The sequence below is a fragment of the Rhipicephalus microplus genome, chromosome 7, assembly GCF_043290135.1.
Source record: "Rhipicephalus microplus isolate Deutch F79 chromosome 7, USDA_Rmic, whole genome shotgun sequence".
Lineage (NCBI taxonomy): Eukaryota > Metazoa > Arthropoda > Arachnida > Ixodida > Ixodidae > Rhipicephalus > Rhipicephalus microplus.
The window spans coordinates 56,425,278-56,451,421 of NC_134706.1; the positions used below are offsets into that span (position 1 = coordinate 56,425,278).

At 46.0% G+C, this 26,144-nt stretch overlaps 1 protein-coding gene across 2 annotated transcripts in view; it reads right to left on the reverse strand.

Moving 5' to 3' along the window:
• Positions 1–3,961: 3,961 nt before the first annotated feature.
• Positions 3,962–26,144, reverse strand: part of LOC119179822 (uncharacterized) — a 164,039-nt gene continuing 141,856 nt past the window's right edge. Inside the window, exons 13-16 of one of the 2 annotated variants that reach the window (XM_075868151.1) lie at positions 26,106–26,129; positions 17,547–17,620; positions 13,339–13,440; positions 3,962–4,152 (exon numbers count right to left, since the gene is read on the reverse strand). In XM_075868151.1, coding sequence (XP_075724266.1) covers positions 3,977–4,152; positions 13,339–13,440; positions 17,547–17,620; positions 26,106–26,129 — 376 coding nt within the window. In that variant the 3' untranslated portion in view covers positions 3,962–3,976. Of the gene's footprint in view, positions 4,153–13,338; positions 13,441–17,546; positions 17,621–26,105; positions 26,133–26,144 lie in introns of both variants that reach the window. The other variant, XM_075868149.1, reaches the window with a different exon arrangement.

Here is a 26,144-nt window from a genome sequence, read left to right on the forward strand (position 1 = left end):
GGGTCTAGCCGTACGCCGACAGCGTCAACAAGGTGACCCAATACGGTAATCTGACGAAGACCGAAGTGGCACTTGGAGCAATTGAGCTGCAGGCCGGCCCGTCGAAATATGAATAGAAAGGTCGAAAGGCGTTCAAGGTGGGTTGCAAAGGTAGGTGAGAAAATGATCCCGTCGTCCAGGTAACACAAACAGGTCGACCAATTAAATCCTTGTAGGAGCGTGTCCATCATTCTCTCGAAGGTTGCTGGAGCGTTGAAGAGTCCGAATGGTATGACCTTGAATTGGTAAAGACCGTCAGGGGTAACGAAGGTGGTCTTTTCTCGGTCCATGTCATCTACAACAATTTGCCAGTAGCCAGATCGGAGGTCGAGAGATGAAAAGAAGGTGGCGCCATGGAGGCAATCAAGGGCATCGTCAATGCGTGGTAGAGAGTACACGTCTTTTTTCGTAATTTTGTTGAGTTGGCGATAATCAACACAGAAACGCCATGAGCCGTCTTTCTTTTTTACTAATACCACGGGAGATGCCAAAGGGCTCGTTGATTTTTAGATTACGTATTTCGTAAGCATTTTGGCCACTTCTTTCTGAATCACTTCTCGCTCGGACGCAGACACGTGGTACGGACGACGGTGAATAGGCGCAGAGTCACCAGTGTTCATTCGGTGAGTGACAATTTTAGTCTGACACAAGGGACGATCGTCGGTGTCGAAAATGTCACTGTATGAGGCCAAAACTTGGCAGAGAGCGTCGGCCTGGTGAGGCGACAGCTTCGATCCAATCATGTTTCGAAAAATACCATAGTCTGAGCTGGGTGACCGTAAGACTGCGCTTCGATCAACAGCAGATACAGCGCCAACACTGACATCGTCCTCTGGTTTGGCAGTTAGCTGCGCTAGAGACATCTGGCAGGGCAACACATGAGGGGTGAAAGCAAAGTTAAGGAGCGGAAGTAACACACAGTTATCCGCTGTGGTCGCGATGGTATAGGGCACAGTAACACTGCACGTCAGCCGAACGTCAGTTATTGGCGTAACGATATATTCACCGTCAGAAACAGGAGGGTTCGATAACAAAGACACGTACGTGACGGCTCGAGGTGGCAGGCGAACGAAAGTGGTTGGGCTTAAGCTGCTGGTGGGCTTTGGTAAATCAAAGGTTGGTAAATCAAGGCTGAGGGTACCAGACGAACAATCAATTAAGGCCGACTGTGCCGAAAGGAAATCAATGCCAAGTATGAGGTCAAGAAGGCAGCAGGCTAGCACGGCAAAAAGGACCACGGCGTGACGACCGGCAATGTCGACACGAGCAGTACACATTCCGATTACTGGTACAGTACCGCCTTCGGCAACATGTATTGCCTGCGTCGTAGATAACGTCATAATCTTTTGTAAGCGCCAGCGTAGAGAAGCGCTCCTAATAGACAGGTGCGCACCTGTGTCAATGAGGGCGGTCACAGGAACATGGTCTACTTGTACTTGAAGCAGGCTAGGGTGCGTGGGAAGTGTCAGTAGAGGATTTTCGGCCGTCATTGGTATTGCAGCTTCACCTCTATAAGCTGAAATATCTAGTTTTCGTGCTGCGGTCGTCCAGAGAAGCTCGGCGAGGAAAAGCGCCGAGGTGGCGGAGAGCGGGATTGGTGACGTAGCGGTGATGGGGAGCGAGAGCTTCGGCGACCGGACGAAGGGGCGTCAGGGTAGCGGCGACCGGGCAAAGGGGCGTCTGTGGAAGGCTCGTATTATGATGACAAATAGAAATTGAAGGGTGCGCCGACTGAACGTCGAGGGGTCGTCGGATGCATAAGCGCCGAGGTAGAGAAAGTCTGACGTGGTTGGTTTGACCAACGGCGGCGGCAATAACAAGAAACGTGCCCAGCCTGGTGGCAGGAAAAACAAATAGGCCGATCATCGGGTGTTCGCCTTTCCGAAGGGTTACGGAAGTGCATTGTTGGAGGTGAACGGCGAGCGTGTCCGCAGGAGTAGGACGGGACCTCAGGGCGAGTCAAGAGACATGCTGATGGAAGGCCGAGGTTCGGAAACTCCTGCCTCACCACAGCTTGTATTAACGCCCTGGACGGCTGTTGTTGGTCAGAAGCGAGCGTTGCGAAAACGGGTGGCTGAAGAGGAGCCGAACAGGCGGCTTCGATTTCCCGATGAACAATGCGTGTGACGTTGTCATACGTGGAGGACTGGCGGGCGGCTTCACACGATGAGGTTGCGGCCGTGTTGGGCAGCCGGGCGAATCGCTGAGTAATACAGCGGCTCTTGGCTTCTTCGAACCGCCGGCACTCTTTAATGATGGCGTCGACGGTGGCAACGTTGTTGTAAACTAGAATAATAAATACGTCATTTGATATGCCTTTGAGCGAATGGGCCACTTTCTCAGACTCACCCATGTGCTCGTCAATCTGGCGGCATAGGGCGATGACGTCGTGAATGTACGCGACGTACGACTTCGTCGACATCTGTGCACGAGCCGCCAGTTGACTCCGCGCTGCGATCTGCCGCCCAACGATGTCGCCAAAAAAGGTCACGGATCTTCTCTTTAAAGGATTTCCAGCTCGTAATCTCCCCTTCGTGCGTCTCCAACCACATTCGTGGTGGGCCATCGAGGTAAAAAAAAAACACATTGGCAAGCATAAGAGTCGCACCCCACCTATTGCTTGCGCTGACCCGTTCGTACCGGTTGATCCATTTGTCGACGTCAACGCCATCCTGACCGGAATATACACCGGGGTCACGAGCAGGAGGTAGAACGACGTATGTAGAAGTCACGGTAGGGGCAGGTGGCGAAGACGATAGTTGTTCAACCTGTAACATGGTTGGACCTATGATGATGCGGCCGTTGCGGAGCTTCGTGATGAAGACGGGGAAGTACGCAGCATGTCCACCACAAAGATGTTACGTAAAAACGACACGAGGCATGTATATTTAAAATATATATTCAAACTGATGCGTATGGCGTCGACTAAGATGGAAGACAGCACGCACACCCGACAGACCACTTCCTCGTTGTCGTCTCCTGACCGCTGATACGTCAGCTACGTAGCAAAATCATTCAACGAAGTTCATATTCAAGGAAAGCTCATGTAAATACACAGCTAAAATGATCCCAATGCTCGCAGCAGGCAACTGCGACCTTTGTGGGCTTCCTCAATCTGTCAGTGAGTTCTGCCAGACAGTATGCGCCACATTATGAAGCTTAAACGGCTTCGCAATGGGTATTTTCACTTGCTTGTGCAGCGGTTACCCATGTGAAAAGTAGCCGTACCAGTATTTGCTTGGAAAAACGTAGAGAATTGTTGGCGCTTAAACGCCCGTTGTAGCGGTGACTTCATTGTCTCTACTAAGGGGCTCTCTGCAACGCCGATGGAAGGAGAGAGAATAAACGCATGTTGTGCAAAAAAATTGTTGCCATAAAAACAAATGGTGATTTATTTTGCGTTATGCCTTTCAGTTTATGAGCATCTGCTGTTTGTCGTTATTTATTAAAGCATCTCAAGAGGGTTGTTCATCCGAGATGTAGAGTTCTCGCTTAATATCCTTAATATCAGAGACACCACAATCCACAAAACACCAGAAAAAATAACTTTGGTCTTAAAAAAAGTCTTCTAATGGTTTGCAAGGTTAGAGCAGAATGAAGGTGAAACCAAACCAAAGAGTATAAAAGCGGAATCGCTCCATGGAAAAGAGAGAAAGGCATGCTCATTCTCAATAGTTACATTCTGTGGCAGCCTACTTCGAGTAAAAAGAACAGCACGACATGAAAAGACACCACAAGTGTTGCTCCACATTACAGAATTCAACTATCTAGCTTGTCAAAACAATTTAAGCAAGTTTAAATTGGGCCTGAGGGTCCCACAAACATGCGAGAATATCAGTACGTCTTTGCAATGCCATAAAGACCCTAATCCTATTTTATTTTGCCTGTTATCCTGGGATTACACCGACCAACGTGGAGTACATTTCTGAGAAACAGTTTATTCAATAGACGCCTCTTCACCTAAAGCTTCGGTATCGTGGTAATAATCACATGGGTTATCCGTTTTTGTGATGTCGTACATCTTCACGCAGACGAAGTTCATATACTTATAACATATGGTACTCTCATTAACTTCATTTCTGGATAGTCCCCATAGCAAGCAGAGGTGTTTACCTGAAAATATGAGTGAATCACAAACACTACTCACAAACACAAGCACAAGTTAAAGCGGGAGCTTTTTTACCAGTAGCCAATACTCATTTGAGCTACGTTATTCTCAGAAGACACTTATTCATTACCGAAAAGTTACATGCTTCCAGAAGGACACTGCTGAATGCATCCGGCAGTACAGATGCCAATTATAGCCTTAGGTAGGGTGATATTTTTTCAAGTAGGAAAGTATTAATAGTCGACTCTACCGAAAAATTGTGGTGGAGGGAGAAAGGGAGGAAGAGAGAGAGAGAGTAGGTAGTTTCTCTCTTACAACTAGGCCCAAGCGGGGTGTGAAATCTGTAGAAGTATCTCCTCGTGAGATTAAACTTCAATTATTACATGTGAGTTGCTTGAGAGTCAAACATATTGTACTCTACTAAATATCCTTACTGAATTATAACGCCGTTTCAATGAGTGCAAGCGAAATACGAGAGTGAAATAGGTTTTTTGTTTCCGAAAGACTGGGCAGGTTAATTTTTCGAAGGTGTGAAGGTTGACTGCTGACTTCCTGCAAAGATATAATGCGCTGACCTACATATAACTTAATGAAGAGTCAACAATCATCAACCGTTATTTATGTCGATGATTTGGTCAGAGTCAATTATGAAGGAGCATCCATTCAATTGCTTGCGTATAATTGTATTATTATATTAAAATATAAAACAACCATACTAAAGCCTCGCCGCAGTGGTCTAGTGGCTAATGTGTTTGGCTGCTGACCCGCAGGTCGCGGGCTTGGATCCCGGCTGCGGCAGCTGCATATCCGATGAAGGCGGAAATATTGTAGGCCCGTGTGCTCAGATTTGGGTCCACATTAAAGAACCCCAGGTGGTCAAAATCTCCGGAGCCCTTCACTACGGCGTCTCTCATAATCATATTGTGGTTTCGGGACGTTAAACTTCACATATCACTCATCAATTTTCAACCTTACTAAAATTCACAAGGAAACCATCGAATATTATGAACATGCACAATTTGAGTTGAAGAAAAAAAATGCTGCAGCGTTAAGTCATTTGCCGGCAGTTGGGCGTCATAATTTAACCAGAGTGACATTAACTTCAAACGGAATGTTAGAGCGTATATTTAAGAACTTAACTTACAAAATAACTTTTCAAGCAGCCTGAAAAGGGAAACTGTAGGTGCAACTTGTGAAGCGAAATGAATTTCGAGTGAAGAAAAATTTGAAAACAGTAATAAACGGCGAACGAAACCCAAGTGCTCTAAGCTATTCGTTGATGCTGTTTATTTAGCCTAGAATCGCTACACAGTTTTGGACAGCCTAACGTAGACATGTGGAATAATTTCTTTGTTGACCAGGCATTATTACTTCAGCAAGCCAAGAACTGACTGATTGCCACGTGAATTCTGCAGTATTCACGGTTCAAATGAGGAAAGAAACTTGTTTACACTGCGAGGAGCTTCTCTATATAAAATCTGTAAATTTCAAACTGAGTCTGCAGGTGTTACAAGAGCTTCTCCTTCAACCTATGCGACGTCCAAGACTATCGCAAGAGACTGCTGCAGAGAAGGTGAGCCTGTTCATAAACATTAATTAACGAGGAGCAACGATAGATGACATGGTAGGTGACACACAATACAGTTAGCACAGACTAGTCACTGCATCAATATACAAATAAAATATCATGCTTCTACTCACTAGGAAAAGAAACATTTTCACTTATGTCAGTTCAATGTGATTCATGCCATTTCATTTCTGTGTTTTCCGAAACAGATATTTTGTTTTCACACAGAGGTAAACTAACATGTATTCTGAAGTGAGCATTCCATAGAAATCGATGTACAAACAAATGCATCATTCAACTTTTGGTGGTTTCAAGATATAGAAAAAAAAATTGCCCGCAGCTTCCCTCGGGAGAACACTGAGGAGGATGCGGAGCATATAATTGGTTAACGGGGTGTTAAAGTGCGACTTACTTGGGTCGATGGCTAAATTGGTTAACGTGGTTGTGAAATGGGGTGTTAAACTGCGACTTACTTGGGTCGATGGCTAAATTGGTTAACGTGGTTGTAGGAGGAGGTGTTAAATGAGTGAACACGTACACACGTATGCGAAAGGGCGGCGCTGGTTGAAGGGACGTCGATCATTGTGTTTGTGGATTCGTTGGAATTCATTTCACCGCGACCTTGCACGTCGACGCGCCGTACAAACCAACCGACGAGCGGCAACTGAGCGAGCGAGCGCCGACCTTGAGTATATATACAGCGCAACGGCGCATGCGCTGTCAGCTGTCGAATGTTCTCGAAGGAGAAGCGCGCGCGGCACAGATGGTGGGCGACGGCGCGACGGCGCATGCGCGCGCGTCAGCTGTCGAATGTTCGAGAAGCGGTGCGGACGGCGCGGACGGCGCACTACAAGGCGCGAGTATAAGATGCTTCCGCATCTAAAAGAAAGTTTTGTGTAGCCATATCTTTTTAGTTTTGCTTGTCAGATGACTGGCTGGTTCCTAGGTAATTTTAGTTTTTATTCCTTTCAAAATAGATTACTTGACAGTTAGCACTCGCCTGTCACTTTCTTCATCTCTTTTTTTGTGTGCTAAAATACTATATTATGCGGAAGAGCTTTATTCGAGACGACCTCGAGCTGTCACACACTGATGATGATATCTACAGTTGAGGAAATCATACAAATATTGATGACACGTCCAATCGATAAAGAAGAGTCGGTCACTGCGCTCACACGATCGCCGTCACGCTGGCAGTGGTCTCCTGGCCGCGCGAAAGACAATAGTAGGAATTGCGTCGGGTATACAGTTTCAGTCGAGAATCGTGCACAATTTCTGTCCCACGGCAACGGTGGTCAGAGGGAGCGTTAAGTGGTGAGATACAGTAATTAACGGAGGATGTTTGTTAAATCACCGTATAAGGTCCTCTAAAACGACTGAGAAATTTTCCACATAAGCAGTGCACACGCACGGGAGTCCAGAGAAAAACTTCGACTCCTGGGGAAAAGGTGACAGCACGATGAGTTGAGTCCTAGCGAGACTTGCGAGCTTCCTGAGAGATGTCGGTGTTGATTCGGGCCAGAAGATGGCAGTGATCGAGGCAGGAAAAAAATTGTGCAGATAAAGGGCCTGCTCAGATGGCAGGAGCCGAAAGGAAGGAGACGTCTAGAGTTACACTTGGAGAGCAGCCATGAACGAGAAAATAGGGAGAAAAGCCGGTGGTGCCTTGCGTAGCCGCATTGTAGGCGAACGTTACAAATGGCAAAATGGCGTCCCAGTTTGTGTGGTCAGGTTTAACGCACATGACAACCATGTCCGAGAGGGTACGATGAAAGCGTTTCGTCAAGCCATTTGTTTGTGGATGATAAGTAGAAGCTGTTTTGTGGATGGAGTTGGTGGCACGTAGAACCTGAGCAACAATAGAAGGAAGAAAGATCTTGCCGCGGTCGCTGAGCAGAACACGTGGAGCTCCATGGCGCTATATTATGTTACGCAGAAAAAAATCGGCTACTTCAGTGGTTGTACCAGCGCGCAGTGAGGCTGTTTCCGCGTTACGACTGAGGTGATCAACAGCCGTTACACTCTAATGATTTCCATTGGAGGTCACGGGAAGAGGGTTATCAAGCTGCAGTTTGACGGCACCGAGACCATGATCACTGGCGTCAGTTTGAAGAATGGTGGGTGCACCTGGATCAAGGTGACATAGTGCTGGGTCGGATGTTAGGGCTTCCTTCAACGCCAGGAAAGCCTTTTCACCGTCTTCGGACCAGACGTATGCCATGTTACTTGCGAGCAGTGGAAGGAGGGGAGAGGCAAGCCTTGCAAAATGGCGTATGAAGCGCCGAAAGTAGGATGTCAAGCCGAGAAATCTGGCCAGGTCTTTTTAATGCAACGGACGGGGAAACTCGAGGACGGTGGCAAGCTTTTCAGGATCCGGTCGAATACCATCTCTGCTGACTAAGTGCCCTGGAACCTTGATCGTCTTGCTTGCGAAGGAGCATTTTTTCGTATTCAGCTGTTAACAAGCTTTTGCAAGGCAACCTAGTACTTCTTCAAGGCGTTGCAGATGTTGCGAAAAAGTAGACGAAAACACTATAATGTCGCCGAGGTCGCATAAGCAGGTTTTCCACTTCAGGCCACGAGGTACGCTGTCGATCATACGTAGCAGGCGCGTTACAAAGTCCGAAAGGCCTTACGTTAAATTCATATAGCCCATCTGGGGTGGTAAAAGCCGTCTTCTCTTTGTCAGATTCGGGCACTGGTATTTGCCAGTAACCTGATCACAGGTCAAGGCTCAAAAATTACTCTGCGCCATGTAACGAATCTAGTGCGTCATCAATTCGTGGGAGAGGGCAAACATCTTTGCGTGTTATTTTGTTGAGTGACCGGTAATCAACACAAAAACGTGCTGTTCCGTCTTTATTTTGCACCAAAACAACTGGCGAAGACCACGGACTCGAGGAAGGACGTATTATATTCCGTCGAAGCATATCTGAGACGTTTTCTTTGGTTATCTTCCTTTCTGCAAGACACACGTGGTATGGGCGCCGGTGAATATTCGGGAGCCGTCATTCTGAATTCGGTGAGTCGCGGAAGTTGTCATACCAAAGAAGCAGGAAGGAACGTCAAACAAAGAGAGATGTTTGTTCAATGAATTCAGCAATTCTTGACTCGGGGCTGCTGTCAGATCAGGGCTTATCGTCACCGATAGAGGAGTGGCAGACTTGAGTGGTGGCGCGGTTGGCTCTGGTAGGTATTCTTGAGTTGGAGGGGCAACAATTGAATCGGGATTTTGGTCAATAGCGCAAGTGACTGTTAATCCACAGGGCAACAATAAAGGTTCGGGGGTCTGATTTAACGGAGTAATAAAAGCAGACCCTTCAGAAAAACGAACCAGGACTGGAATGATCAGAATGCCTCGATGTACCATGTGGCTATGAGGTAATAGAAGCACGTCGCCATTCACAATGTTGATGAAATCAACGCTATATACTTCTCGAGATGGCCAAAAAAACATAATCTGAAGTGGTGATGAGATGAATGCGCTCTTCGTGTTCCGATAGAGAAGAGTCGGTAGGATTGAGGTGGATGAGGCACTGACGACAAGATATAGAAGCGCGTGCGGACGACAGAAAATCCAACTTAAAAATGAGTTCGTGGTTGCACTCACGGAGAACTGCAACAGCAATATGATGACGAATACTGTCCATGAAAGCACGAACTGTACACTGGGCGAGTGGGTGAGTAATGGCGTTCATCGCAGAATGGAGAGACGGGCCCGAGTAAGTGTTGTGACTTTGCGGAGACGGGAGCGAAGGTCAGAGCGAATAATCGAAATAGCAGTGCCAGTATCCACTAGAGTTTTGACGCGTATACCTTCTACTAATACTGTTAACAAGTTCAATGGTCTGTCTGGAGAAATTTCTGGCTGTCCGGTATCTGAAGTTTCCCCTCCTAAAACTGCATTTGGGAGTTTTCCGAGTTGGCATTCAGAACATTGGAGGTGGGTCGCAGAGGTGACACGAAACGGCGATTGGGAGATGATGAGCGGTGGCGAGAGTCACGGGAGCTCATAGGTAGACCCATACTGTAAGGTGGAGAGGGCGAAAACTAAAACGAAGACCGGTAAGACGTGCGCTGGTAGTATGTGAGTGGACTGAAGCGTCCGCGTTCCTCTGGAGCGAAGTCACTTTGCTCGTCCTATTGGAGCCTTCGGCAAAAGCGAAATATATGACCCCTATAGCCGCAATAATAACAGATTGGGCGTGGAGGACGCGACATGGAGTAATACGGCTGTGGGCGTATCGGTGGTGACACTTACGCCACAGGTACATGGCCACCTGGTGTATTCGCTGGGATAGCGGTGGGTGCTCAGAGCGCCGCAACATCTGCGTACGTTGGTACCTGACGAGGTCCGGATTCGGCAGAACAAGGTGAATGTGACGCAGATGCAATATCTTGCCTAATGATGTACCGCAAGTTGGTTGCAGCTGAGGGTAAAATAGATAATGGAGCGCAGGAAGAGCAGCACCCATGAAGGTCCTTACGATCGATGTCACGGACCAGGGCACGGATGTCGAGGGCCGCAGGAAGACGAATGTCCGAGGCATCATGGCGAAGACTAAGAGACTGAAGTTCTTCTCATCTTTGGCAAATGGTGATGACATCTCGAGTCGTGATAGGGTTTTACGACGCAAGGGCGTTGAATGCGACGGTATTTTTGCCTTTGATAATATGGCATATTTGGTCACTTTGAGGCATAGCTGAGTTTACACGCTCGCGCAAGGCAAGAACATCCTCACTGTATGAGGTGCATGATTCACCCGCCAGTTGATTGCGTCCAGCAGGCTTCTTCGTTGCTGCTTCAGCGCGAACACTGGGGAACCGAAAATCTGAGAAAGCTGCCGTGCGAACGTGTCCAAGTCGGGAAGATCTGGGAGGTAGTTCCAAAACTAGGTTTCAGCAACATCAGTTAGATAGAAAGGGACCGTACGTAATTTGTGTAGAGTATCCCACCTAGTAAACTCGCTGACGAGGTCATAGGGGTGTAGCCCTTCTTCAATGTCATCCCCTTTGAGACGCGAGAATACTGGCGGATCACGCTGGTGCCTGTGGATGGCCAGGGTCGATGGCGGAGGCTGCACTGGGCTGGCAGTGTTGGATGAACCAGGATTGTCTTGCACTGCCATGGCAGGCGGTAATAGACGACCACCCCAGCGGAGCTCCAGTGGTAACGTGCGAGAGGACTTGGGGATCGAGAAACACCGTCCACCACTTATGAGGAAGATCTTTATTCGAGACGAGCTTGAGCTGGCGCGCACTGATGATGATATCTACAGATGAGAAAATTATACAAATGTTGATGACATGTCCAATCGATAAAGAAGAGTCGGTGACTGCGCTCACAATTCTTTCTATGAAGACTGAATGATGGTCTGCTGTGGCCTCAGCGAACGCGACGAAGTGCGTGCATCAAGAATATCACATCCAGTGTTCGTTTGTCATCATTAAAGGCGTTATATTCGTTGTCTCGTGGCTCCGTCTTTCTGGCGGCACTTCACCTAAGGAAGGCCGGCGCTCTATGGCAAACGGTGTCGAAAACTCAAGGAACAATGAGCGGCTCCATACGAACTCGACAAAGAGAGACGGCAACCAGCAGTTTTTACTAGAAACCGCAGCCGCAGCAACCTCATCCTCATCAAACCCGCACGCAGGAAAGCAAAGAGCAGCACTGGGCACCATACGAGCAAGCAAGCCCTGATTTAAAGGACATGGATCACCTGAAGGCTACACGTGGTGCTAGACGAACGCAGTTAATGAAGGTAATAAATCAGGTGACAGCACATTCGGAGAGGGACAGCAACGACCAAACGGCGTTCAGCATGATCATGGATAACAAGCTCGTCGCAAGCTGTGACGAGCATCAGAAGGTCAATGCTGAAATCAAGGCCGTGATTATTGTCTAAGAACTCAAAAAGGAAACAAATCTGCGGTTTAATATGACGACCAGGTCCGAACGCGCTTGTGGTGCCATCTTGAAGAAATCAGCCTCAGAAATGCGCAGACCTCTATTTGGACGACGGTGAACACGTCGCCTGTCCTAACCAAGCCTGAGTCCCACAGTTTCGGACCGCACCTCCTCATGCTGACGATATACCAGTTTCATGGGGACGTGTGTCGATGGACATTGTTTGAAAGCGTTTCAATGCGTTGGTTCACACGAACCCATCTATGGGCACGATGAATTATTTTCATTACCTCCGCAGCTACCTGGTAGGTGACGCCGAAGCTGTGATTGCCGGGCTACGAACTACGGGAGCGTAGAATGAGAGTGCCAGCCAGCTGTTGAAGCAGAGGTTGAGGAAGAAAAGCTGGATTATACAGCAACACTTCAGAGCATTTTGCGAACTGCAGCCAGTGACGTCTTCATGGGATATCAGGAGGTTTCGAAAGCTTTAAGACGCAGTCCAGGTGAATGTCCGCTGCTTCAACGTTTTAGACGTCTCATAAAGTAGTTTGTCGACGATGCTCGTCGACATCATGCTTCAATCTTTGCCCAATAATATTGCTACATGCATGCTTATTGATTCGTTGGTTGTTCCTCAGAATCCTGGCGCAAGCCACCACGGGGGATCCGGTGGTCGGTGGTCGACACTAGTCGGTGGCCTCGAGTGGTCGACACTGACTATGTCACTTACGTCTTTCGCCTAGTGGCTGTGTAGACTGGGCCTTGGTTGGTCTGTTTGTCGATGACATCTTCTGGGGACGACATTGGCTGTGTCGTGGTGATTCAAGTTTCCTGCACTGACGTGCTTTAGCGTCAAGTTTACTTTGTGATGGTTCTGGCGAGCGGCCCTATGGTGCAGTGGTTGTCGCACACCTAGGAGACCCTTCGTCGTGGTGGTCTGACATTGGTTCACATTTGTGTGTCCGGTCGGCAATTACGTTTGCAGCAGAAATATATATATATATATATATATATATATATATATATATATATATATATATATATATATATATATATATAATAATATATACGGTATTATTTGTCTTTGCAGCTCTGTGCAATATTCTTCACCAGGCGCCCTGTCTAAAACATATGTTCAAGGTGAAATTTTCTTGTATTGTCAGTTTTCTGATCACGTTGTAGAAGGTATGAACATTCTGACGCAACACACAACAGACAACTTCGCATTCGCAAATAATTAGCTGGAACTTCAGTTTCTCATAATCGTCGTAACACTAACACTCATAAGATGGATAAATAAATTTATTGTAATCCATGATAACGTAGACGTTCAAGGTATAGAGAAGTAAATAAACAATAAAGGTTAAAATTGGCCAGACAATACGACTCGTTTCTAACCACACCTCTTTCGCTGTGGTACATATAAGAATGAAAATTTTCGTGGCTTATGCTATCGCTTTGCATTTCCTACGTTTTCTCATCTACTTTCTACTTCAACACAGTGCAATGTAGTTGACAATTTCATGCATGTTTCTAACATAAGTAAAAGTCTCCCATGAAGCAGGAGATCCACTGTTTCATTTTCACACTGATCAGAAAAGCCGTGGTCTTGTAGTATATTGTATATGTAAAACAAAAGAGAGCCTTTGAACTCAACATTCATATCTGAAAACCACGCGGCATTAAAAACATTGCGAACATGTCATTGAAACTTACCGTGTTCTGAAACACCACGTGACAGAAGTAGACATCCGCTATCGGCCGTTAAAACATGGAAGTCACGAAATATGTCACTTGATGCGTCTTCTGTTGGAACAACTGCAAAAAAATAAATTAGAAACCCACTACAAATTCTGACTATGACCTAACTAGGTAAAAATATTAATGCCTATTGTCGATTGCTTTAGTGTCACACGTAAGCACGCTAGTTCATGGAAACTATAGGATTTAAAGTCTGATTAGACAAACATATCAATAGCAATTTTTCTATAGGTTAAATTATGGGAAAGCAGTTGATCAAGCTCACAAGAGTGTGAGAAGTTACTGGATGCAACAAGCCTCAATCAGGCATGTCCACCGTTAACGTTCGCCCAAAAACCTCAAAGCTCGCGGCAGACATCGTTTTACACAGCAAGTTGCAGCAATACCTACTGTCACCACCGTGCCTCGTCATCCAAAAACTTGGTATTTCGACCATCTGAGGTAACGGAAACACATGTGCAGCACTCACCACAGCCAATCGAGCTACCGGGTAGAGAAAAGTATACACACCTGCGCGCTGTGCCGTGATTAAGAATATGTTGGCGTTCAAGAAATATGCAATATATATTTTTGCGTTTTGCACTTTGCGTTCGTCGTGTATTTCAAGATGGTTTTGGACGCAGGCATTCAAGAGGACCATTGCAGCAAAAACGTCTTGGTTGAAAAATATTTCGTTTGAATCAAGCAATATCAAGCTCCGACAGGCTTTGCAGATCGTGGGATATCGCATGCTTCGGCTTGGGTGGTATCGTTTAGCTTGGCCTTGCTAAACGATATCACCCAAGCCCGAGCATGCAATATCCCATGAGCTGCAAAGCCTGTCGGAGCTCGAGAGACCAACCTAGAACTGTTTAGGCACCTTCTTTTTGCTTTCAACGAGGTTGAAACATTACCAGCTGGCCAAAAGGGTATTTCTGCTCCCTCAAGTGATAACCTCCGAAGCAGAGTCGCCTGCCCACCACATGCTTGAAATCAGGACACATTACAGTATACATAATTTCCCAGCTAATTGCCCAAAAGACTTGATAATGCATGTCCAAGTTCTGCCTCAACATTTATTTTAGATCAAATGTTCTGGCACTCCCTCCATTACTGTGTTCTTCGGGCACAACCAAATAGGAATACAGCTGCGCGCTTATGAACTTCAAACTTATGCATCAAATCGGGGACGTTCATAAAACCAGCTACAAGGCTGTGAGGCTCAATGCACACGCCCCGACGTGAGAGCACTAAGCTGCTTTACCGGCTCCAGCATTAAAGCTTTTCAAAATCTTAGTAACAATATGTCATGTATATCTATTACATATTGCTCTAGAGAAGACAGCTTTGATGTAATGTCTTTTATATACGTTCTACGTTCAGTTTACAATAAGCACTTTGAACGCTCCACTTAAGCTATTTTAGGAGGTACAACGCTGTGCTTTGAGCCTCGCAGCGGCGTTCTAGCGGCTAAGGTACTCGGCTGCTGACCCGCAGGTCGCGGGATCGCATCCCGGCTGCGGTGGCTGCATTTCCGATGGAGGCGGAAATGTTGTAGGCCCGTGTGCTCAGATTTGGGTGCATGCTAAAGAACCCCAGATGGTCGAAATGTCTGGAGCCCTCCACTACAGCGTCTTTTCAATATCATATCATAGGTTTGGGACGTTAAACCCCACAAATCAATCAACGCTGTGGTTTGAGTTGAAATGCACAAAAAAATGGGAGATCCCACCTACAAGGGGCATCGATGATATGTGAAGCACGTATGAGAAAGGTTAATATATCACTTTAAAATCAACCCTACGTTATGAGGTGGAGGTAAATGATGCCGTACATGGCTTCCGTGTCATGTTTATTAAGTTTGGATGTGTCGTTCACCTTCGTCATCTATTCACGTCACGAAATACCAAATTTAGTATATGAGGAGCTTGCGAAAGGACCGCGAGCACACTATGTGCGTGGTATGTCATGTTCTTACATGACACGCATATAAGGATTATCATGTTTGCACCAGTCATATACTTTCGTCATCCATTGATGTCACGCAACACAAAATTGGTATATGTGAAGCTAGAAAAACGGTCGTGAGCGCATCAAGGAGGACCTAATATACTGCAATGTAGTGTTGATTCGCGTGCACGTTGGGCACAGAGACGCTACTTTTGCAAAGCGTGAGCACTTATAGCCAGGCGCTACCATCGTCCGTCGTTGCGCCCGACGACAACCGGTGCTAAATGCGTCATGCTGCATTTCGCGCCGATGGGTTACCCGCACAACTCTGCACCTCCCTCTTTTCATCATGGAGGGACACCCGACGCGCTGAAACGCGCATGCGTCAAAGCAACGCAGCGCGGCGCGTGCCTGCGAGTATATAGCAGGACCGGTGCCTGGCGTTGCTACACCGGCGTGACCCGACGAAATGAACACCGGTGATAACGCGCACCACGTCACGTAGAAACGTATTGGCGCCTTGACTGCGGCATGTAGTCATTTTCTCACATGGCACGCATCTGATTATTATGTAGTTTGCTGCAGTCTCATACATTCGTCATTCCATTACCGTGGCCTAATACCAAATTTAGCGTATGTGAAGCTAGCGAAACAGCCGCGGACGCATGATGAGCGTGGCGTGCTGTCTTGTTGTACATGACACGAACCTGAAGATGATCGTGTTTACACCAGTCACATACATTCGTCATTCATTGGCGGCCCGTAACACCATATTTGGTATAAGCGAAGCTAGCGAAACGGCCGAGAGCGCATCTTGAGCGTGGCATGTAGCCAAGTTGTTACATGACACGCATCTGATGATTTTCATGTTAAGGTCTGTAGCTTGTGTTAGTCATGCAGTCATGTCATAACATGCTAGTGTTGCATCATGTCATGTGAACGAAACCACCGCAAGAGCAGCAAGACCATGAAATGTAAATCATGATATTTGTGACATACATATCATGAGTTTTATGTTATGACGGGACAGTTACGCTCGCCATACTGTCATGTTATTGCATACAAAGTTTATTAGTGATACCAATATTCAAATGGCCAGGAGAGCTAAATGTCGTAAGCGCCTAGATAGATAGATAGATAGATAGATAGATAGATAGATAGATAGATAGATAGATAGATAGATAGATAGATAGATAGATACGCTCAAGGTTGCCGAAGTTCGCTTAGAAATGCTTCGCATTGTTCCAGCTCTGTGATTTACCGTATCTTTTAAATGCTTCGCATTTAAAACACACCGTGATTCACAGAGCTGGACCACACGTAAAATTAAAGACACTCGGCATTTGACACAGCAAAGTCAATAGCAAACCGTGCACGCGAAACAATACAGTTTTAAAAAAGCTTTATTAAAAATATTGAAGTTTTAACTCGTAGAAAAGCTTAAGGAATGCACGACAACTCGCGTGATCTCATGTCGCAGAATTTCACTGATTTCTAGTTGTGATATAAGAAAAGTATTTCTTTCTAAACAGTTGAACACCTTACCAGTTGTAAAAGATCCTATAACATCACAACCAAATACTTGATGTACTATAAAAGGTACACATGAGCACTATTTTGCATGGGAAGCATTCAAGGGGTACTATGATATGCCAATTGGATAGCATAAATCAATTTACGCTTGAAATTATTCTATCAATAATTACTTGTGGAATATTTGCGCACTGTTATCATTTTTCAAAAATATTCAGTGCCTTGCACGCTCAAGCCAACAGTCCCAATCCGTTCGTCGAGCAATTTCCAGCTACTCATGCGGGTGGCTTGTCATGAATGTGCATTTCGTTTGACAATTTTATAGGTTTCACTGTGCGGAACCGTTAGCTAGCAGAATTTTTCTTAGCACAATTTGTTTTCACGAAGTAGAACAGTGGGGAGTATTTCTAAGTACTTTTTCAAGCAGAAAAAGGAGCCTCCAGGAAGGTTGGTAACTCCGTTTATGTAGTTACGTTGTTGTTGAAGCAATACTTATGTTATCATTCATCTCCTTTTTACCGATAGATTTTATTTCATAGGCTTATCATAAACTTTTAATATAAATCTCATGGCTAATACTATAATCAAAAATGTGTATTTCGCGTTATTTTAAGAAAAATATATCATATAATAAACAAGTGCATGCCCAATGTTGCGCAAAAGTCTAAATATATTATAGAAAGAAAAGAAATGTTGCATACGTCCTTGTATAGCCCTAACGAAGATACTTATTGTGTTGTTGCTCTTAACTGCTTCAAAGTCGGCGTTGTCTCCACTGCAAATATAAATATGAAAAGTTTTATAAAACCACCTTCCTACCATTTTATAACTAAGAATGAAGCAGGTATTTAGCCTTTTCATGGTATAAAAGTTCAATTCTTATGTTCAGTACCTTAGTTGCTTTGCACTTCAACGATGGTCTGCGTTCTTGAGAAAAACCGTATGACGCACAGAAATATGTCTTGAAAATAACAATATCCGGAACACAACAGATTTCTGGAGCCTGAAGTTAGCTTTTTTATTATTTAAAAGAGATAAGTATTTCACGTCTACTTTCTAATTATTTTTACCTCAACCTTACAATGCAATTTTTTGATAGAATGTCTCTGTTCACGAAAGTTGTAACATAGTTTTTTATTCAAATTTATTTCGTGTTTCGCTATAGTGCGAACATCCACACGTTTTTTTGCATTATTTACACGTCCGTAACACTGTGAACACCGACAACAATAAAGATGTCTTAAGCTATTGTTAGCAGTGTTCAATCAATTGCAGCTCCAGGTCAAACAAAGCAAGAAGAAGCGCCTCCTTCTACGAGGAAGTTCGGCTTCATGGGCACTTACTGCCAAGAATCGACCAAGAAGCTTGAAAATAAATATCGTTCGCGATGTTTAAGCCTTGCCTCTTGCCAGTGAACTGTATGCCATTTTAAACAGATTGGTGCCGAATATCTGGGAACTACTACGAGGGACCATGGTAGATTACGTAAGGCTACGATTGAACTGAACGCCATGGAGAGGCTGAAACCAAAGCGAACGTCGAGAGGATCTTTCAACACCAGGATTATCATCAAGGCAAGATCTCTTTTTGGCGATGTGATAGCCACCATCAATCAGCTCAGAGCCTTATGCGGACGTTTGAAGGCAAACAATGATAGCTCAACCAAATAAACGAAGAGTTAGAGAGCCACATACTAGATAAATAGCTTGAGGAAGAGTACAACATCGTCCTTGAATACGAACGCAGAGCGTCGTGAGTGAGCTTCTCAGCTAGTGCGACCGCATTGTGGTGGCCACGTCATAGGCACCGGAGTTTCATACTACATCGGTAGCCAGTACTGCTGAAGTTTCTGGTGCCAAGCTTCACAAGTCTACCATCGCCCCCATTTTCTAGTGGTCTGTGCCAGTAAAGCGACTTTGGGGAGCAATTTGACCAGATGATTCACCGGAACGAAAGCATCAAGGCAACAGACAAGTTCAACTACGTGCGTTTCTTCCTAAGTGGCGAAGCAGCATCAGCTATTGTGTGTCTGCCAACTACTGAAGCTTGCTACAAGGATGCCAACGACATACTGAAGCAACGCTACAGTGACTGAACTAGACTCGAGCAGGAGTACTTCGGGCTTTGTACCTTGCCTTTAGTCCGTTCAAGTGACCTGTCGGCTCTTCCCAAGCTGTATGATATTCATCAGCATAAAAGGACTGGAGACCCTTGGGGTGAGCGAGATGACTTTTAGGCAATGCTGTGCGACATATTCCTGCGGGCTTTACCACAGGATCTCGTTGTACAGCACCAATAGTCAGGTGCCAATCGGACGACAAGCTACAGCAGTAATGCAGCCTGTACTACGGAGCTCGAACGCCTGTCAAGTTTTTTGTCTATTGAAGTGAAGAGCTTAAAGAAGAGTGAGTTCGCTAACCATCGTGGAAAAGACACTCATCATGAGAAGGGGCATAGAACAAAGCACGCCAGTCTCGCTGCTCGAAACTCACGTCCTCAGTTCTCTATATAACAGCACAAAGAAAGTACTAGAGAGCTGTGTCTTTTGCAAATCAAGTCAACATTCTAAGGAAGAGTGCTTGCTGGATCTCCTGCTACGGGAAAGGAGCGCATTTTATCAGGAGACATGAGGTGCTTTCGATGCACGACGAAAGCTCACAGGGCGTGTGATTGCAGGCGCAAGATTACGTGCTCTACCTGTCAAGATCGTCATCCGACAAGCGTGTCTGATCCGATGAAAGTAAGCTAGAAGACACGAGACACCGGCAGGACAAGTACCAGAACACTTGTAAATCAGCCAAGCACTAACACGACTGTATGTGCATCTCTAGAGAAGAATCAACATACCCTCGAAAGTTCATCGACGAGTGTCCTTCAGACGTTTCGGGCCTCGGCAGTAACAGATGTTACATGTCGGTATGTTAAAAGCGTCACAGAGGGAGGAATCAGGCGAACATTCAACACAAAGATGCTATCAAAGCAGTTGAATTTCCGTGTATGGAATCCACCATCATTGCGCTCAAAACCTTCGAAAGCAAGTCGAGCATTGCGGAGGCGACGTGTCGTTCAACTCCGTTTGAAGAGTCCGTTTTTATGCATTGAAGTTGCCTTGAAAGCCGTAGAAATCCCGTACACATGGCAAAATATCGGAGCATTAACAACAAGTTCACCATTAATAGCGGAAATACAGAGAGCTGGAAAAGACATCATTTATTAACTACCATACGAATTCGTTGTCGGGGAAGAAAGCATAAATGTTCTCGTCGGTTGCGACCAAACGTGGATGGGGATGACAGGAGAGGTCACTCCATGCGCAGGCGATGACACGCTTATTGCTATGAACTAGACGCTGACGTGGATGTTTCAAGGAAACACAAGCATGGCATCGGACGTTACATACTCACGGATTATTGTCAGCGTATTGAAAACCAGTGTACAAAAGAGCGACGAATTCCTTCGTTCGTTTTGGGAACTCGAGAGCACTGGAATAACAGACGCCGTCGTCAGTGAGAACAAGCTCAGCCCAGCACTCCAGCAGTCTGAACAGACCGTTCGCAATAGGAGTGGAATATACGAGGTGACGCTACAGTGGAAAAAAGACGTGGAGCTCTGGGACAACAAGCAAGTGGCTATGACAAGACTTTGGAAACTTCTTTCCCTAGTGTCGAATAAGCAAGGACACTTGGAGACGTATGACACAACGATACGGGAGTACCTACGAGTGGTACATGCAGAATTTGTCGACGGGCCACCCGTGGATTCGTAAAACGCTTGTTATATGCCGCATGGAGAAGTAATTTCAGAGCCCGCACACACCAAGAAGATCCGAATCGTTCGCGACACTTCCTGTCACGTAAAAGGGTGACAGGAAAAGGGTCACGTAAAGGGTGTCACGTAAAAGGGTAAAAGGGCCTTCCATTGAAATAATGCTTGGATATAGGTAACAAGCTGTACCAGGATCTCTAGAAATTATTTCACGCTTCAGAACGCACTGTATAGCTCTTATTGTGACATTTAAAAGGCATTCTTTCTCTGAGAATGACATACACTCAAGCCAAAATTATCCGAGAAAGGAGCAACGGAGCCCAATAGGCACGCGCGTTGAACGAATAGACCGTCGAGAAACAACCACAGAGGGAAGCATGCCGTGTGCAAACCACTTAGTCTCCAAGCACGCTTCAAAGGGATTAACCGCCCGGGCATTGGAGTGCGAAAAGCGTTGCCAAGATGACTAGCCGTCCTTCTCCTCCTCTGCTGGTTCAGTCTTTCCCCGTATTTTGCTGACGGCGGTTCGTGTTGCGTTGCGCTCGGATTGCTCAACCACGGCTGCCTGGATTCGACGAACTAGGAATTACGACGTGATGCTTGTGTGTACGCTTAGATGAGCGTGGGCTGCTGCTTTTACGTTTCGCTGCACCCATGAAGACTGGAGCAAGTCTCGACACGTCACCACGCCGCGCTGTATACATCTGGCTTCAAGATAGCCACGACCAACACACGACAGCAACAGTTAGGAAGGCCCATATGGCGGCCGAGAAGACAGCAGGCCTATCGGATATATACTTCAGTCCGACTAAGGGCAGAAATCAGCGCTGGATTCTTTCGCAAGTAGGTTATCATTACTCATTCTACTCTACTTGTCGCGTATGCGATACGGATCGCGCTTGCCGGCAACGGGCTCGGTCGTGTTGTATATCGCTCGCACGAAATGCACCACGAAGGTCAGCTTGGGCGTCTACAGTTCGCCTGCGCTTTGCGACCGCCTGGAAATTGGCCGCCATTGCTGTCGGCCTGCCGTACGCTCGCTCATCGAGTGCTCACCTGGCTTCGCTGCCACGATGAGCTCCGGGCTGACGATATTGGGCTGAGACCTCGTCGCTGTGTTGTGTGTCGTCGAAAACACGTTGCGGATTCTCGTAACGGGCTTGGTTGTAGTGTGTCACGCGCTGTAAGCGCACCAGCTCGGGCTGGCAGGGCTTTCGCTAGTTGCATGTTAAATAACGTCAGGTGGTCTAAATTTCCGTAGCCTTCCACTATGGCAACTCTCATTACTACATGGTGGTTTTGATATGTTAAACTTGACATATTATTCAATTTTTTTTATTTACAACATAAAAAACCTACTTTCACAATACATGATATGTAGTAAAGCAGTTATGCAGCTATGTAGTAAAGCAGTTATGTAGTAGTGGTCATCGTTCGAATCATCTTTTAAAGTTCTTGTGCCTGTCAAGCCATTTTTACACCTGTATTTTATGTATGTACTCTGCACAGCAGCAACCACGAAAATTAGCGTGATGTTCGGTAGGCTAACGCAGTAAAACACTACTCTCTAACACTGGTGTTACGTTATAACAGGAAAACATACCTTATCTGCAATGATCTCCTTCATGTATTAGGAAGCCTGAAGAAGCTTTGCCGTAAAAATATTCGAACCATGTGGCCCAGCGTCGCAGTGTCAGTGGAATAAAGAATTAGCTACTCTGTTAATTTTAATGGTTGTTTCCTCTAGTTATTATTACAATCTGCAGTCAAACAAGTTATGATGGAGTTACTTAAATGGCCTGTAAACAACGAGTCCAAATACTAAATACAAGCTCATTATTCTCTCCTGGTGCCTGCCATGATGATGGTATGAACTGTGACCCAGTAGTTTGTTTACGTGAATTATTTGGGATACAAGATCTTGAACCATTCCAACAAGAGATATATCAGTTGTGAATTGTATCATGTTGTGCTTTAGCATGATATCGACCACTCATTCCGTACCACCGAAATATAATGTATGACCAAACTACTTCAAATTTTTTAGTGAATTTTCGGATGCGTGAGCGCAAATAAAGCACATAACGAAAAATGGTGAATGGTTCATAGGCTCGACTCACACTGCTGATATTCACCAAATATTTCTTGAAGAGATGGTCCGGGAGACAACTAGTATCGTCTGCCGATAGAAAAGTCAAGACGAGGAATGAAGAAGTCTCTCGTCGCAGCAGCCATCGCGCTGTAGCTGGCTTCAATCACTGCTTAACGATTTCTTTGATAGCCTCCGTTGGTGGAACAAGCTTTGGCTAGTACCAAAGACCGCAGATGCCGACCAGAACCAAAGGATTTAGATGAGACATCTTCAACTCCCTCTCCCTGACAGAGCCTGGGTCGTGAGAGGAGTTAATCATTTTTTCCTGTGAATCGCTGAAAAGTAAACTGCCGAAATATTGTAGAAAGTTTATTCATTAAGTCTGGCGGCTATAAAATAGGCTCGATTTAGATTCGTTCAAAACTGGTGGAGAAATGTTTGGAAGCTTAGCGCGTACCTTCTCTTTCAGCGTGATGTGTACCAGCGAATGTTTTTCAAGAATATGCAGACATCCAAGCAATTGTTTACCATTAAATAGCCATAAACACCAAACAGCCTTAAACTTCAACAAACTTCTCCAGTGCCTTCATGCTCTACTTCAAGCAACCGATACCTGCGGCCTCACTCTGGTGTTTGAAAACTGCCGCTTTGCGCAAGAGGTACGTCTGTTCTTGGATGACATCACTAGCAAGTCTGCTGTGCACCCAGGTTTGCAGAAAACAGCCGAAATCGCCTCCTTTCATCCAGCCACTGACAAAAAAGCCGTAAGCCGAGTTACCGGCTAGTTCAAGTATTACAAAAGCATCGTCAATAAATTTTCACAGATAGAAGCACCACTGGGTTACCTCACGAAGGGCGACGTGGAAATGGGCGACGTAGAAAGTAGTGAGTGGCGCAAGCCTAAGTATTTCAGGAACGAAAACGACGTCAGCAGGTGCCTCTAATGCTTGCTCAATGCGATGACTATGCCACTACGGAAAGCCACACCGACGCAGGCAGCGTAAGTTTTCGGCACTGTTCTAGTACAGATGATTGCTGGACTTGAAAGGTTATCAGTTTTGCTAGCTGGTCGCTATCTAAAGAATAATTAGACTACTCCAAAACAGCAAAGGCGTGTCTTATCATCCTGACTACGTGATTGCTTCGACCCTACCTTTATAGCAGACATTTAGAGTCATGAAAGACCAGAATGCTTTCTTTCGACTAGCTAAGATGAAAGACCCATCAGGTGATCTCGGAAAAATAGTCTGATACTTTAAGGATTCGATGTTACCATCATTTACAAGTCCGGATGAGAGCAGTCTCATGCCGACAGATTCTCTTACGTTTCCATCGACTCACCGCGTCAGGGTGACCAGGAGGAAGACTGTTTTCGGAAGCATTAGTGCCGATGACTTCGCTGAATGACAGTGAGCTGAAACGGAAGTCGGGGGCCTTTTAGATGCGGATCATCTATTGTTCAGGTCTATGTCCCGCGGCGTCGGCGTCCCCGTCTGTTCTCTTACTCCTCATCAACAATTCTCCTTCTTTCCTCTTCACGCATGCGCGTTCGCTTTATTTCTATTTCTTCTCTTACACTCCCTTCTTTTACCTCGCCACGCCGCCGCAGAGAGCTCCTGCTAACCCACGCTTGCTCCCCTCTTCTCTAAGCACTACTCCCCGCGGCGTTTACACCACTATTGCACATGTGTATATTTTCTCCCTTTCTATCCTCTCCTACGCTCTCCTTCTCTTGCCTCGCAATGCCGATGCAGATTCGGATAACTTTCGGTAATACTTTCTGCTGCTCCTTGTGAAGCAAGCCTATTCCAATGGCAGAGCGAGAGTGCTTTCTGTATGCTTGATTTGCAGATCTCGAGCAGCTGCGTCGTGAGATCTACTCTACGAAGCAATTTTTTCTACTCCGAAAAAAAAATCGGCGGATATGACGAGAAGTCGCAAGTGCCCCGTGCCTTAAAACCTCTTAAACGGTGCCAACTTAAAGCACGCCAACGGACGCCAGTCGCGTCGGAGCTCCCGTTTTGCTAGCGTAGTGTTGCTGTGGCCAGTGTGCACACTGAAACAAATAAAAAAACTGGCAGATCTCACGTACAGTGGGAATTGATGATATGCGAAGCCCGAATGAGGAAGGTTGATATGTCACTTTCAAATCAACACAACGTTACGAGGTGGAGGTAAATTACACCGATTACGACTTCCGTGTCATGATTATCATGTTTGAGTGTGTTGTTTACCTTCGTCATCTATTAACGTCACGTGATGCCATATTTAGTACATGTGGGGCTAGCGAAATGGCCACGAGCGCATCAAGAGGTTGGTATATTGTCATGTTGTCGCATGACACGCGTCTTTTGATTATAACGTTTGCACCAGTCATATACCTACGTCATTCATTGATATCACGTAGCACCATATTTGGTATATGTGGAGCTAGCGAAACGGCCTTGAGTGCATCGTGAAGGGCCCAATATACTCCAACGTAACGTTGATGCCTACGCACACTGGGCGCAGGACGCTACGTTAGAAAAACGTGAGAACTCTATCGTGATGCCATATTTAGTGCATGTGGGCTAGCGAAACGGCCGCGAGCCCATCATGAGCGTGGTATGTTGTCATGTTCTTGCATGACACGTGTCTCCTGATTATATGTTTGCACCAGTCACTTTTGTCATTCATTGACGTCACGTAACAGCAAATTTGGTATATGGGGAGCTAGCAAAATGGCCTCGAGTGCATTAAGAAGGGCCCATTTTACTCCAACGTAACGTTGACGTGGGCGAATGCTGTGCACAGAGACGCTGCGTTAACAAAACGTGAGCACTCTATAGTCTGACGCCAGGCGTGACCAGCGTTCGTCGGCGCGGCCCGACAGCATCCGGCGCGAAATGCGACATGCTGCATTTGACGCCGATGCGTTATCCAGGCAGCACTGCGTCTGCCTCTTTTCAAAACGGAGAGACGCCGGACGCGCTGAAACGCGCATGTGTCAAAGCAACACAGCGTGGCGCACGCCTGCGAGTATATAGCAGGCCCGGCGCCTGGCATGGCAACAATGGCGTGACGCGACAACACGAACGCCGGTGCGCACGCGCGCCAGGTTACGTCGAAGTGTATTCGTGCCTTGACTGTGGCATGCAGTCATGTTCTCACATGAAACGCATCTCATGATAAAGCTCCGAGATCCATAATACCAACTATCTGGTTTTTCCAACATGCTTCTACAACAGTGAGGTGTAATGGGTGGTACTTCTTTATTTTTGAGCGTTTTTTCTCACTATGGTGTTAAAAGCGTCTCATGTTTCATCTTCTGAAAAGTTCTGATTGTACAATAACATATTGCACAATAATTATCAGAAAATTTTTGTGAAATCTTTGGATTTTGTATTGAGAAAACTATACGTACATTTTTATCATACTTTTCTCCTGGCTGCTGAAACAAAAT